Source organism: Triticum urartu, chromosome 3A (assembly GCF_056163025.1).
Source record: "Triticum urartu cultivar PI428250 chromosome 3A, HENAU_Tu73, whole genome shotgun sequence".
Classification (NCBI taxonomy): domain Eukaryota; kingdom Viridiplantae; phylum Streptophyta; class Magnoliopsida; order Poales; family Poaceae; genus Triticum; species Triticum urartu.
The window spans coordinates 66,292,386-66,308,097 of NC_141875.1; the positions used below are offsets into that span (position 1 = coordinate 66,292,386).

General features: G+C 54.7%; 1 protein-coding gene across 1 annotated transcript; it reads right to left on the reverse strand.

Annotated features, from left to right (window-relative positions):
- Window positions 1-896: 896 nt before the first annotated feature.
- On the reverse strand, window positions 897-1,487 carry LOC147978596 (uncharacterized). Its single transcript, XM_087514812.1, has one exon. The coding sequence runs from the start codon at window positions 1,485-1,487 to the stop codon at window positions 897-899; it is 591 nt and encodes a 196-aa protein (XP_087370938.1).
- Between the last annotated feature and the right edge of the window lie 14,225 nt (window positions 1,488-15,712).

The following is a 15,712-nucleotide window of genomic DNA, read 5'->3' on the forward strand; positions in this document are numbered from 1 at the left end:
GCATTCGCTCGACACGTGGAAGATAGCCCTTATTGGGCGTAGAAGCCAAGAAGTCCAACATTTATGGGGACTGGACACTACTTAACAGATATTCAAGATTTGGAGAAGAACCCTCCTTGCAATGCCGAAGACAATACTGCGCGCCGGACTCAACGTCATTGAAGCCTGGTTCGGGGGCTACTGAGGGAGTCCAGGATTAGGGGGTCTCCGGACAACCAGACTATATCCTTTGGCCGAACTGTTGGACTATGAAGATACAAGATTGAAGACTTCGTCCCGTGTTCGGATGGGACTCTATTTGGGGTGGAAGGCAAGCTAGGCAATACGGATATGTATATCTCCTCCCTTGTAACCGACCTTGTGTAACCTGGACCCCCTACCCGAGATCCGCCGGTTTTGACACCGACAGGCATGCTTCTTCGGGCAAAGAATTTTGTAGTTTGGCCTTCTTGGTTGGTCAATGTGACTTCTCTAGTCGCACAGTCGATGCATACTTGATGTTTGGTTAGCCAGTTCGTTCCCAAAATAATATCCAACTTGCCAGACTCGATGACTATAAACGAGGCGGAGAACATGACTCCCTTGATGTCAATCTCTAAATTACGGCAGGCCAGATTGCTTTTGAGCAACGATCCCGGGGATTGTACCATCATACTCTTTTCCGAAATCAAGCAAGAAAACTTGTTCTGGGCAGCAAAACTCCGTGAAATAAAAGAATGGGAAGCCCCAGAATCAAACAAAATTATTGCAGGTATGCAATTAACAAAAAACATACCAATGACGACTTCTAGGTTCTCTTGGGCGTCTTCTGTGGAGAGGTGATGACCTTGCCCTTGGATGGTCTTTTGGCCAGGGTATGGTCCCATGTGATTAACTTGCGGCTTGAATGTAGCATTTCATGTGCCGTTCGTGGGGCACTGTCTGGCGTAGTGTCCTGTTTGTCCACAAGAAAAACATGCATTGCTACGCTGAAAATCTTCGCTCACTGGGTTGGTCATGATATTCTTGACTTGGGTAGTGGTCTTGTTAACATTCTGCTGCCAATTGGGTTTAAACTCAACCTGTGACTGTTTCCAGGTATGAGTCCTCTGCACTGGCTGCCCATCCTTCTTAGGCTCGAACTTGCTCTTATGATCATTATTAGCAGGCTTATTGTCGTGCACGAGCTTGTGTTCTCTTTCTGCAATGAGGGCCTTGTTTACCAAAGGCTGAAAGTCAAGGAAGTCGAACATGCTGAGTGTGCATCGGAGGTGCTGGCTGAGTCCTCCAAGGAATCGATCGATCTTCCTTTGTTCCGTAGCCACATCATAGAGGGAATAACGGGCCAAATGGTTGAACTTATTTAGATACTCACGTCCTGACAGGCTTCCTTGGGTGAGAGCGAGGAATTCACGCTGCTTGACTTTCATAATACCGGTGGGAATGTGGTACTCACAGAAATGGTCCTTGAATTTATCCCAAGTAATATCATTGTCTGCAAGCCACATAGCTTTGGCATTATCCCACCATATAGCGGCAACTCCCTCAATATAGTGTGTAGAAAATGGAACCTCGTCGGCTTCCTCGGTGCGGGCAATTTCAAGCTTATTCTCAATAGTCCGCAACCAATCATCGGCTTCCAAAGGATCGATAACTTGACTGAAACTGGGAGGCTTAGTCTCTGACAGTCTGATAATTTGGAGTGATGGCCATTCTGATTTCCATCCTGCCCAACCATAGCTTGCACACTTTTCAATAGCTCAAGCAGATTATTGTTTCTTCTCTCTTCGGACATGCACATGATTTTTTTAGTGGTTGGCGGATGTGGCAGTGTAGGCAGTGGTTGTCGATACGGCTCAGGGGAATGCCCTGCCTGTCTTGCCGAACAACAAACAGGGACATCCTCACTAGCATGACTGCTGCTACCTCCCCACGTCATCCTATTGTTTGTTTTTCCCAATATGAAGCAACCGAGACGAGCAACATCCATAAAAGGGGAAGAAAAGCAAGTGACAAAGCCCGAAAGAAAGCAACGAGAAATCAAGGCGAATAATAAAAAGTTCTAAGATAATTATACATAGACTCATACATGAAAGGAAACATCATGACAGGTACGACTACGCTCATACATGAAACCTCATGACAAGTACGACTACATCCATACATCCAAGCATCATGATAACCTCGGGTACTCTGACGATTTAGTGCTCTGCTAGTCCTGTTGGGTCCTCTCCTGAGCCGGACTCGGATCCTGAACTGACGATGTTAACATAAACCTCCGGGTTAAGGTAACACAACGACGTTGCCTCGACGGCACTCCCTCAGGGGCAGGTTCGGGATGAGGCTGGAGCATAGGGGCTGCGGGAGTAGCGAGAAGTGAAGCCCACTCGACATGGGCTCTATGGGGAGACACGGTAGAGGTGCCCGAGCTACTCGAATGAGTAACTAGGGTAACTGGTGAGGGAGTCCTGGACTAAGGGGTCCTCGCGCGTCCGACCTATTGGACATGGGCCGGACTGATGGGCTGTGAAGATAAAAAGACCGAAGACTCTACCCGTGTCCGGATGGGACTCTCCTTGGTGTGGAAGGCAAGCTTGGCGACCAAATATGAAGATTCATTTCTCTGCAACCGAGCTTATGTAACCCTAGATCCCTCCGGTGTCTATATAAACCAGAGGGCTAGGTCCATAGATAGATCCTCATAATCAAAGTCAGATAGGCTAGACTTTTAGGGTTTAGACATTACGATCTCGTGGTAGATCAACTCTTGTAATACTCATATTCATCAAGATCGATCAAGAAGGAAGTAGGGTATTACCTCCAGAGAGAGGGCCCGAACCTGGGTAAACATTGTGTCCCGCGTCTCTTGTTACCATTGACCTTAGTCGCACAGTTCGGGACCCCCTACCCGAGATCCGCCGGTTTTGACACCGACATTGGTGCTTTCATTGAGAGTTCCACTGTGCCGTCATCAAAGGGATTGATGGCTCCTTCTACCATCTTCAATGACGTTGTCCAAGGGGAAGTCTTCCTCCCCGGACAAATATTCGTATTCGACAGCTTCGCGCTGCGGGCCAACTCACTTGGTCATCTGGAGCTGATCTAAAGCTAAGCCCCTGGCCATCAGGTTAGATTTGGAGGCTTGATCTACATCGCGGATATCCGCGGAGACTTGATCTTTGATGGATTCGAGACCAGGCAACCGCTCTCTGCCACCACGATGAACATGACGTAAATCTGTCATCGGAACATACCCAGGAGATAGTACCTATAGCTGCTCCAGCTTTAGATCCTGTCGGATTTCGGGTTCCGGCAATACCCTCAAGTTCGAACACTGGGGTGCGCACAAAGATCTCTCGCCCTCTCTAGCTCACGCACTCCACGATCTCACGGCCTAGCTCGACGAACTCGCAACACAAGAGACACAAGATTTATACTGGTTCGGGCCACCGTTGCGGTGTAATACCCTACTCTAGTGTGGTGCGGTGGATTGCCTCTCGGGCTGAGGATGAACACTCACAAGGGGAAGAACAGCCCCGCAAGGTGAGGTGTTCTTGTGCTTGGTCGGTTTGTGTGGCTGAGGTTGATCTCGATGATCCGGGTCTCATCCGTCCCCAGCTATGGTGATGGCTAGTCCTATTTATAGAGGCCCAAGTCCTCTTCCCAAATATTGAGCGGGAAGGGATCCCACAAGGGCCAAATTCGAAGGGACATAACTAGTACAAGCTATCCTGACAAAAGTGGTCTTCGCCTGCCAAAGGCTCTGGTGGTGACGCCGTCTTGGGCTCCACGATGACCTCCATCTCGTTGTCCTGCTGGTCTTGGTCTTGTTGCACCGATATGGAAACCTTTCCCTGATTCCTTGGTACTCCCCGTCTGCGCTTGCCTCCTTAGAACCAAAGAGGAAACAAGGACACTGTGCGCGCTGGCACCCGCCTGGTCTCGATCATCATGGCTCACTTCATTGGAACCTCGCGAGGTTTCTGGGCCTTGATCTCTCCGCCCCTCGCGAGCCAGCCTGCTGAGGCCGCTCCCGAGGAGGTCTCGTGTCGTCTGCCTCGCGGGGCTTGGCCCCTCGCGAGGGTCTTGAATGCTTGTTGGTGAAGATGGGCCGTATGGGCCCGCTTGCAGAGCCACACCATGGGCTGCAGGTAGGCAAGTCTGGGGACCCCTGTTCCCAGAACACTGACAGTAGCCCCCGGGCCCAAGACGCGCTCGGGCTTGGCTTCAAGGTGAAGTCAAAGGGCAAGTGCGGAGCGTCACGGGCCCCAATAGCCTGCAGCCTTGGTCGACGCTTGGCGGTCCATTGGACGTGGGCGTCTCCGCTTCCCACACTGCCTCGGCAACTGCCCGACTTGATGAGTCCCTGCTGCATGTGTGGAAAAACCATAATTATTACCTTAGATCATGGAGGCCGGCGGTTGGCCTTCCCTTAGCTTAAAATGGGAAGTGGGGGCGGAGCCCCCATCACCCGTCTCTTCCTTGCTTCTTCTCCTTTCTTGCTTCCCTCCTTGCTGGTGTAGTCATGGCACCGATTCGGAGGTTCTCGGCCATGGAGAAGGGCAAGACTCCCCTCAACGAGCCCGAGATTCTCCCGCCGAAGAAGAGGAGGTCCCATTGTCGCGAGATGGTCGTGAGGCCGGTGGTGTCGCGGTCGTGGTACGAAAGGCCGCCTCCTGGGTACCCGTTGCCCTTGTATGCTCACGCCGGTGGTTCCGGAGGGAGGGGCGATGGGCGCCGCCGCCTGCGCCAAGGCCGTGGCCGCCCATGCCACGGAGGCGCATGCCGTCGCCCGAGGGGTCCATGCCGCGGACTCCTCGCGCGAGTTCGTGTTGTGGGCGGTGATGCCCCCGAGCACTTGGATTCGCCTTCTAGAGTTCTTCACCGCCGAGATGCCGCCGAGAGGCCCTCTCAAGCTTTGGCTGCAGCATGCCGACTGTGATGCCCCAGCAACTGGAGAGGAAGTTGAGGCCATCGCCTCCGGGAGGATCTTCATGACTCGAGGCTGGGGCGAGATCGCCCGAGCCTGCCGTGCGAATGGCGCCCTCGCCATCCACTTTGAGTATGACGGCGCCTCCACACTGTTCTTCAAGGTCTTCAAGGAGGAAGGCCACCGCTTGGAGTGCTGTCCTGAAGGAGGTCGCCAGGACGATGCAGCAGCGGGCGCCGGGCCTCGCCTGCAGCTCCTCCAGTGACAGTGGTGACTCCTGGTGGTCCAGCGAGTGTCCCGAGCTGGTGGAGTCTCCGAAGACGACCGACGATAGCTACATGTCGCCAAGCTCTCGCCGAGCCCAGAGCAGGGCCGCAATGGCTGGCCGTCGCCGCCGATGATCTGGATGGGGTTGGCGTCAACCTTTCGTGGCCCATTGTGGATGATGGCGTCAGTGTCGTCCGACGCGTGTAGATAGAGCTCCTAGGGATTCCTTTCCTTTTGTTCCCTGCGAGGAATCGAAACAGACCCCGCGAGGGCGTGTAAAGCATCTGTAATGTCCTTTGTTCATATCGTCCTTATTATGAAAATTTGTGAACGCACGTCCTCCTAAGGCTAGGTCTCCCCTTTCCAAGCCCGTGGCAGCTTGGTGCTCTACGCCGACATGTCCCGGTCCCCGGGCAGGCTGCAGCCGTCGCTCGTATGCCAGGTCGCGATGCCGTGGTCAACGCCAGGAGGTGAGCGGGCTGAGGTCCAATAAGAGCTCCTAAGGCGCGATGCTCAAGAGGTCCCCTTTAGCGTGCAAGTAGCTACCTGAGGATGGTAAAGGGAGGCGACGTTGCCGCAGCAGGGCAGCGAAAAAGCGAGGATCTTATGCCGTAGCGCTAGGTCAGTCCAGGTACAAGACTTATCTTGGCGTTCCGGAGCTGGTTCTTCGTGTGGCGCCAGACTTGGGCGTCAGCCGCTGTTGGGTAGCTAGGTTAGGCCTGTGCGAGCCTCCCCTCTTCTTCATACTCTCCTGAGTGCTTTGCGTCCTCAGGTCCCGGCCCTTGAGCGAGCTCAGCCGCTGCTACTTTGCCAGGTCGCGATGCCGTGGTCAACGCCAGGGGGTGAGGGCTGGAGAGCCAGTAAGAGCTCTTGAGGCGCGATGCTCGGGAGCCCCCTTTTAATGTGCAAGCGAATCGCATGGGAGAATAGAGAGAGTCTGTGGTACCGCCTGTTGTAGTCCCCAGGGAGTTCCTGTAGGTTAGCGCGAGGAGAGGAACAAATCGCCGTGGTGATAGCCCGTACGTTGCTGGCTTGTGGGAGGGGACTCCCTACTGTGGAGAGCTCCCGGGGCGTGTACAACCCCGCCCTGACACATGGCTTGGACGGCAGGGCTGGAGGAGGTGTACCCGGGCACTCGTGAGCCAGTGCGGGACTCACAAGGCCCTACCTCAAGGCGGGTTGCACCTGGTCTGATTCTTGATGGTTGTGGTGGTCCTACAAGGTGGTTAGACAACCTGCGCCGGACGAATCTCCTGAGGTTATCGCGTGAGAAGGCCAAGCAGCCACGGCCCCAGGAGGTGACATGAACAGGACCGGCCCGCCAGACAGAGCTCAGCCGTTGGATTTGTCGACGCTGCAGGGACGGGCCCGAAAACAGATGCCGTGCCTAACCCTCTCATGCGAAGGGTCCAGAAGAAAGACGGTTGGCGCGTGGATCCCATTGTAGGTGACAATCAAGCAGGTGATACACATAGATAGATTATGCATGAAAAGCAAACATGCCACTGGGTCAGGCCCGAGTAGCTTGGGGATGATGCAGCCCGAGAAGCGCCCCCAGCAAGGTATGCTAAAGACATAAACAAGAAGGGATACATGCCGCAGGGACGGGCCCACGTGGCCTGGGAATGATGCAGCCCTGAGGGCGCTCCTAGCTAAATGAACTTGGAAAATGTCACTTGATTCTGTTGATGAAGGGGTGTTGAGGCAGCTGAAGGTACGCGGCGAAGGGGTTGCTCCTCACGAGCCACCGGGGCCGTGAGCCTCGGGAGGCTCTGGGGTCCCAGACGGTTCCTTGAGGACCGTTGCCATCTCCGCTAGGACGGCGTGATGCTTGTCCTCCTGACCCGCCATGATGCGCCGCAGGTTGCACTGGAAGCCAGCAGCCAAGCTCGGCAGGCCGAATGGCATGCGAACGTAGTTGTGCGGTGGACCCTCGTAGCGTCCAGCACGCGAAGGCCAGAAGCGCTCCTGAGATGCGGCCCGGTTAAGCCTTGGGATGTCGATGTAGACACGCAGCCCACCACCCTCGGCAGGGTGGGGAGCGGCGCCAGGCGGGCGGCGGCCGCCGCGAATTGCTCTTGCCTCCTGAAGCTCCTGAGTGGCTTTGTCGACGAACTCCTGAGAGCCAGGTGCTCCTCGCCTGGCGCCCTCCTGAGGGAAATGTGTCGTGAAGCACGCCTCCACGTTGTGCCCGAGAGCCTCCCTCATAATGTAGGAAAGGTCTGAGGCCCTCCAGAAGAGAGCCCGCGAGCCCTGCCTGAGGAGGGCGCTGGGCGCGCCTTCCTATGCGATAGAGGGAGGCGCCCCAAGTGCGGGCGCTGATCCTGATGTGGAGCCTCTTGCGGCGCCGTTCTCCTAAGGCCCAACACGGAGTAACTGCTTCTTCTTCTTGGAGATGGACTCGGGAGGGTACTCGCCCTTGCCGTCAGGGTCGTCGATTGCTGCAGCTTGGAAGGCACACTCGAGGGAGCACAACGCGTCTCTTTCTTCGCAGGGGACTGTGATTATTCCGCCGCTTCCTGGCATCTTGAGGACGTTGTAACCGTGGTGGGTCAAAGTCGGCATTGTACGGCTGGATACCCGAGGGCTGGATACCCGAGGATGGCATTGTACGGCAAACGGTTGTGGGCGACGTCAAAGTCGATGAGCTCGGTGCGGTAGTTGTCGCACTGTCCGAAGGTGACTGGGAGGCGGACCTGTCCTATCCGGGTGGTGGAGGCGTCGGTTACTCCTGAGAAAGGCTTGGTATGCTGAAGCTGATCATAGGGCACTTGAAGGTTGTCGAACATCTCGACAGACAGGACGTTAAGCCATGCGCCGCCGTCGATGAGAGTCTTGGTGACTTGCACGTTGCTGATAACGGGTGAACAGAGCATCGGGAGAGTGCCAGCGGTGGCCGCGCACTTGAGCTGGTCTGCTGAGCTGAAGGTAATGGCGCACTTTGACCACCTAAGTGGTTGTACAGCATCGAGCTTCGGAAGGACTGCGTTCACCTCGCGAGCAAACTGCTTGAAGATACGCTGTGAGGCTGGGGCTTGAGCTCCGCCCAAGATGCAGGCGATAGCACGCGGCTCCTGGAAGCCCCCAGCCCCCTCGCCTTGGTGGTGGTCGTCGTTCCTTCTGGGTGGTGGCAGCAGTGGAGGAAGCCCAGCATTGCCCTGAGGACGGTCCTCGCGAAGCTGATCCCTCTAGGCGCCCTCGCGAGGCTGATCCTGCCAGCGATCCTCACCAGGCTGGTCGCGCCACTCCTGGCGTGTGACCCGGTCGTCCTAGCGTCCTCCGCCGTGTCCTCCTCCTCGGCCGTAGCCTCAGTCGTTGCGCTCGGGGCATCGACCGAAGTGTCTGTCGCACATAGCTCTGAGCTCATGACAATCGTTGGTGTTGTGGTTGTGCACGTTGTGGAGGGCGCAGAACGGTCGGCTGCTCTAGGATGACTCAGGCTGGTCCCTGCCGTGCTTCGTGTCCGGCTCTGCCGTGAGTGCGGCCACTCCCTTGCGCTTCACGTCCTTGGCCTTGGCTTTCTTCTCTTCCAGGTCGGCAGCTGGGAGCTCGAGAAGAGAAAGGCACCCTTCCTCGGCCCTTGCGCACTTGGTCGCTAGGTTTAACAGCTCTAGGGATGTGCACAACTCCTCGTGGATGGCGAGCTCCTCCTTCATCTTGACGTCGTGGATGCCATCGGAGAACGCAGAGATGATGGCCTCGTCTGTCACCTTAAGGATCTTGAGACGAACGTTGTTGAAGCACTGGATGTACTTCTGGAGGGTCTCCCATGGCTGTTGCTTGATGCGGCGTAGGTCACCCATAGCCGGGGGCCGGTCGCGAGTGCCCTGGAAGTTGGCGACGAAGCGGTCGCACATCTCGTCCCAGGAAGAGATGGAGCCTGGAGGCAAGTTCAGGAGCCAGGAGCGTGTGCCATCCTTGAGAGCCATGGGGAACTAGTTCGCCATGACTTTCTCGTCGTCGTTGGCCGCCTCGATGCTCGGCTTGTAGAGCTGCAGGAACTCCGCGGGGTGTGGGGTGCCTTCGTAGCATGGAGGCAGGCCTGGCTTGAACTTTCCTGGCTAGGCGACGCTACGTAGCTCGAGGGTGAAGGCGCGCCAGCCCGCCGTGGCCACCGCGGGTCATCGTGGAGGCAGGGCTTGGTCGTGGTGCCCTGCATCACCACGGCATGCGGCGCATGGCCCTGTCGCAACAAGTAATCCTGGCATAGCGGAGCTGGGAGTGGTGGAGCGTTTGCTTGTGGGCGGGGAATCTCTTAGCAGCTTCTTTCTTCGTGCGCTGGCACGTGGCGCGGTGGGTCGCGCCGTTGGGCAGCGTATCTTGGAGCGAGGATGCCGTCTTGACGCGGGGGAGGCTGAGGTGCTCCCTGAACCGCACGCCTCAGCGCAAGGGTGCCATCTTGTTGTGGAGGAGGCGGAGGCACTCCGTGAGCCACACCGCCCGCAGCTGGGGGCGGGCGAGGCAGCGAGAGGGACAGCGCAGGGGAGCCTCTCGCGACGCTGACGAGCTCGGCGATGCGGTCCAACCAGTCCTCATAGAGGTCGTCAACTGGATGGAAGCGCAGGAGCTCGCATGCCATGAGCAGCCCAGCCTGCGCATCCATGGGTGGGCGGCGAGTGTGAGATGACGAGCCGGCCGGAGTCAGCGAGGGGGTGGCGGTGTGGCCGTCACGACACACGGAGGGAAGCAGCAAAGAGGCTTGCTGCTTGTTTACCACTGGACCGGTGACGGCGTTGGCGGCGGGCGACGGAGAACAATGGGGTGTCCCGCCAACGGGAGCCGTACGTCTGAGCGATGCGGGCGGTGAGGCCGGCCCGGCGCTCAGCGCGAGCCCAGCGATCGTCGGCCATGGACTTGGTGGAGTGATGAAGCGATGGGATGTGGAGCGATGGAAGGAAAGCTTCGGCGCACCCCTACCTGGCGCGCCAAATGTCGGATTTCAGGTTCCGACAATACCCTCAAGGTTCAAACACTGGGGTGCGCACGAAGATCTCTCCCCCTCTCTAGCTCACGTTCTCCATGATCTCACGGCCTAGCTCGACAAACTCGCAACACAAGAGACACAAGATTTATACTGATTCGGGCCACCATTGCGGTGTAATGCCCTACTCCAATGTGGTGCGGTGTATTGCCTCTCAGGCTGAGGATGAACAGTTACTAGGGGAAGAATAGCCTCGCGAGGTGAGGTGTTCTTGTGCTTGGTGGATTTGTGTGGCTGAGGTTGATCTCGATGATCCGGGTCTCATCCGTCCCAAGCTATGGAGGTGGCTAGTCCTATTTATAGAGGCCCTGGTCCTCTTCCCAACTATTGAGCGGGAAGGGATCCCACAATGGCCAAATTCGAAGGGATGCAACTAGTACAAGCTATCCTGACAAAAGTGGTCTTCGCCTGCCAAAGGCTCTGGTGGTGACGCCGTCTTGGGCGCCATGATGACCTCCATCTCGTTGTCCTGCTGGTCTTGGTCTTGTTGCACCAATATGGAAACCTTTGCCTGATGCCTCGATACTCCTTGTCTGCGCTTGCCTCCTTAGCACCAAAGTGGAAACAAGGACACTGTGCGCGCTGGCGCCCGCCTGGTGCCCGCCTGGTCTTGATTGTCATGGCTCACGTCATTGGAACCTCGCGAGGTTTGCCGGGCCTTGATCTCTCAACCCCTCGCGAGCCAGCCTGGTGAGGCCGCTCCCGAGGAGGTCTTGTGTCGTCCGCCTCACGAGGATTGTCCCCTCGCGAGGGTCTTGAATGCTTGTTGGTGAAAATGGGTCGTATGGGCCCACTTGTAGAGCCACGCCGTGGGCCGCAGGCAGGCAAGTCTGGGGACCCCCATTCCCAGAATGCTGACAGATCCGGAGCAGATCGCGCCATCTGAGGACGGGAAGCTCAACCCCGCTGCGGAAGCTGCAGACTCAGCGGCGTTGGAGCCGCACACAGACTTAACTTCAAGTGACATCTGTGTCACCGGAACCATGGACTCGTCTTCGGCTACAGGTTTCGAACCTTGCGCGTCCACGTACGTTGAGCTTGAGCGGTCATCGATCGTCGAATTTAGCTCCGCTGATATCTTACGACACTCAGTTTTGGCGCGACGTGTTAAACTCGTTAAGAGCTCTATCCTTAGCTGGGGGCTCATAGCCGAATTGTATCCAGTTCGAACTGGAGGCTGACGCTGGAGAATTTTGCTTCCCACCCACCGCCCACTTCATACACACTGTCGAAGACTTAATCGACACGCTCGATTACGGCTCCGAAGACATCGACGGTATGGACGACGATGCTGATGAGGAGCCGGGCCAAGACCCGGCGTTTACCGGACGCTGGACGACCACCTCTTCTTACGACGTGTACATGGTGGATACACCTAAAAGAACTAACGACGATGACAAAGAAGAACCAGTTGAGGACGAACCTCCCGTGATACAACCAAAACGCCGGCGTCAGCAGCATCACTATAAGTCGCGTCATGGAAAAGACGGCGATACTGGCATAGGGGGAAATAATATTCCAGATGATGCCAAAGATAACGAAGACCCCATTGAGATAACCTCCAAACAAGAGGAACGGGAAAACGGGCAAGTTGGCCCTGACGAACATGTCATAAACGACAATTCGGAGGACAGTAATTATCTTCCACTCTCTCAGGATGAGGTGAGCCTCAGCAGCGAGGATTTTATCGTGCCTAAGGAACCTCAGGAGCAGGAGCACTTTAAAGCGCCGGCTAATAGCCACTACAAGGAGCCTGAAAAAGAAGCAGCAACAGCTTCATGCTGACCAAGATCTGCTCAATGACAGATGGACTGATGTCCTAGCAGCTAAAGAACACGACCTCAAGCGCCCAGCCAAAAGTTACCCGAAGCGCAGATTGCTACCTCAGTTCAACGACGAGGCGCCGGAGCACATACCATCATCGCGCAGTGCGGCTGACCGACCACCACGTGGTCGGGATAAAGCGGCAACTCAAGCCGAACACCAGCCTGCCCCGCCTCATCGTAAAAGAAGAGGTAAAACAGCTCACGGTCATACATATGACCTTCGGCAGGACCTGGACAATATAGCAGGACATACCAGATCGATCTACGGATCGCAAGGACGTGCCCTGACACATGACGATGGCTATCTATTCAGACATGACAAGCCTAGTCACACCCGGACCAAAAACCGTAGACTGACTCCATCAAAGCTACATCGCAATGTGGCCCAACATAGAGGCGCCGCACACCCTCTTTGCTTCACAGATGAAGTAATGGAGCACGAATTCCCAGAAGGGTTTAAACCCGTAAATATCGAATCATATGATGGAACAACTGGCCCCATGGTATGGATCAAGGATTTCCTTCTCCATATCCACATGGCCCACAGAGATGACCTTCATTCTATCAAATACCTCCCGTTAAAACTCAAAGGTCCAGCTCGGCACTGGTTAAATAGTCTGCCTGAAAACTCTATTGGCAGCTGGGAGGATTTGGAGGACGCCTCCCGCGACAACTTCCAAGGTACATATGTCCGGCCACCAGACGCCGATGACTTAGGCCATATAGTTCAACAGCCCGGAGAATCGGCCAGGAAGCTCTGGACTAGGTTCTTAGTTAAAAAGAACCAAATCATTGACTAACCGGACGCAGAAGCCTAAGCGGCCTTCAAACACAGCGTACGGGACGAGTGGCTCGCCCACCACATCGGTCAAGAAAAACCAAAATCCATGTCAGCCCTTACCGCTCTGATGACCCGCTTTTGCGCGGGAGAAGATAGCTGGCTCGCTCGTAGAAGTAACAGCGCCAACGATCCGGGCACTTCCAAAGTCCAAAACGACAATGGCAAACCTCGACACAGCAAACACAAACGTCGCAATGATAATGAAAGAACGCGCGACACAGCGGTCAACGCCGGATTCAGTGGCTCCAAACCCGGTCAACGAAAAAAATCCATTCAAGGCAAACCGAGACAAACCATCCAATTTAGACAAGATATTGGATCGGCCCTGGCAGATTCATGGCAACCCCGATAAACCAGCTAATCACACCAACAGAAGCTATTGGGTCTTCAAGCAGGCCGGCAAGCTCAACGCCGAACACAAGGGGAAAGGCCGCCCAGTGATAGCGATGACGAAGAGACTCACCAACCAAATACCGAGGGTCAAAAGCAATTTCCCCCTGAGGTAAAAAACAATGAACATGGTATACGTGACACACTCCCCTACAGAGGAGCATGAGATGCACTCCCTCCGGACTGAGGATCATACTACGTTCCCTCCAGCCGAAGTACAAATCGGTCTTATTAAACCGCATACCTTGTCGGCCATTAAGCCGCCGGTCTCCATTCAGCAGGACCGACCAATTATGGACCGGGACTAGCAGTTCGGCTTCCGCCGTCCGCCTCATACACCCGCGAAATATGTACCACGCGTACATAACAATGCACTTAAAATACCATGGGCATCGGCGGAGGCACAATACGGACGGCCCTACAAGTACTCCCATAACCTCCTTCTTTTCTTTTCTAACCACTCTTTCTTTTTCATTATCCTTTACCACAGGTGACTCGTAGGCTGGTCATCTCACCGACTCTATCGGAGTACCGGTTTATACATTCATCCAAAAGCTACTCCCTTTAAGGAGCCCCTTCATAGAGGAAAGGCGGCGCAGACGTGCGAGAGGAGGTCCAAAACAACTTTTTGTAGACCGCACTCTCTATTTTGCGAGCCTGTAAAGTGCCTTCTACCTCAGCCGTCGACCCTTACCATGTCAAATAGCCGGGGTCGTGGCATTATTATATACAAAACAACGATTGGCATATCACTCAAGTTCTAGTGAATATAATTTGTATCCAATATTCACTTTTCTCTAAAAAAAACTGCATTTTGTTCCTTGTGTTATTTCACACGCCCTCACATAACTCGCTAGGGGCTCGATATGGGGACAAAATAAATTGCCAACAAGTCCGAACAACTTTATAGCATACTTCGGCGTCGTGAGTTTGGCCTTATATGCATCAGCTCTGAATCAGGTCTTGGGTCAATAGTTGGGTTGCCCGGCTCCTGTGCTTGCTACCTTATGTTCCTCTCTATCGACTAAGGTAGTAAAGGGAGAACTATTGCGATTGTGTTTCCGGTTCATCTGGTCAAACACCTCAGTAGAGAAAGCCAAAAACTGACTGTCATGATGCGGCAAGAGCTGGTCAACCACTCGACGACTTATCGGAATCTTTCGCGATTCCACCCGTATTACACGAAGGACCTTTCTTCAGGTCGTACATGTACACGTACCACATTGGGATAACCGCCTACATACTAGGGTTTATATCGTAGACCCACCATAAAACTCCTATGGCTAAGTGAAAGTGTTAACGCCCTGTAGTCCGATTGCCTCGTTCACCGCAGTGACACCTCCTTCATGGACCAAGACGTTGGGTTAAGAGTGATCAAGTGCTTTTCCAAACACCCCCACATTTTCTACGACGGGGCTGAAGCGGACGACTGGAAGACTTTCAGATTATACAAAAATGGACACACCGGAGGAACCAAAAGCTTTTAAGAAAATATCATAATATTGTCTTTTACAATTTCAATATATTTCATTCGAATATCATATCTTTCGAGCAGTGACCCTCTATCAAGCGGGCACCCTCTAAGACATCCTCGAAATAATGTTCGGGTGCATGATGGTCCTTACCCTTGAGGGGACTCCTCGCTGCAACGTCGGTGGCCTTCATCTTCTCCCAGTATGTTTTGACACGGGCAAAGGCCATCCGTGCACCTTCGATGCACATTGAACGCTTAACGGCGTCGATACGTGGCACTGCATCCAGAAGCTGCTGCACCAAACCGAAGTAACTATTCGGAATGGGATTAGTAGGCCATAGTCGGACTATGACGTCCTTCATGGCAGAATCGGATATCCTGTGGAGCTCGGCCCACTGGGCCATCTGTTCATTTAGTAATAGCGGACGCTTTGGCGGGCCGAACTGTGACCAAAAAAGCTTCTCCGTGGCACACCCGTCCTGCGCTTGGTAAAATCACGTCGCATCGGAGGTACTCTTCGGCAGGTCCAAGAATGCCTCTGGCGAGCACCGCATCTGATTAAGCGGGGAATACTTCGGATCATCAAATTTAGTTTGTAACAAGAAAGGCTTACCAGCCGCTATCTCCCCAGCTTGCCAGATCTCCTCCCAAGCCTCTCTAGACTCGGACCGTGCTTCTCTCGCCTCTTGTAAGGCCTTGTCGAGACGGGCCACTTTGGCTTTATTATCCCTCTCGAGGAATTCGCACTGGACAGTGGTTTCCTCTAGCTCACGTGCCATGTCAGAAGTTCTCTCCTCACACGGGCGCCGAGCAACCTGTTCGGTTTTTAATTCATCATCTGCCATATTGGCAGCCAAATTGCAAATTCGTGCTTGCTCCTTGGCTAGAGCAAGTTCAGCACAAAGGGCCTCTACCACAGCAACACCATCTGCAGTTATGCGTGTCTCAGTATACAAATCTAGCTTCGTGCATATATTATCATACACACATATACTGACTGCCCCAAAAACATACCTTGCGCCTC

Bases quoted from the DNA above. Each gene is read 5' to 3' on its own strand.
- LOC147978596 (XM_087514812.1), bottom strand. From the start codon at position 1,487: ATGTGGCTTGCAGACAATGATATTACTTGGGATAAATTCAAGGACCAT.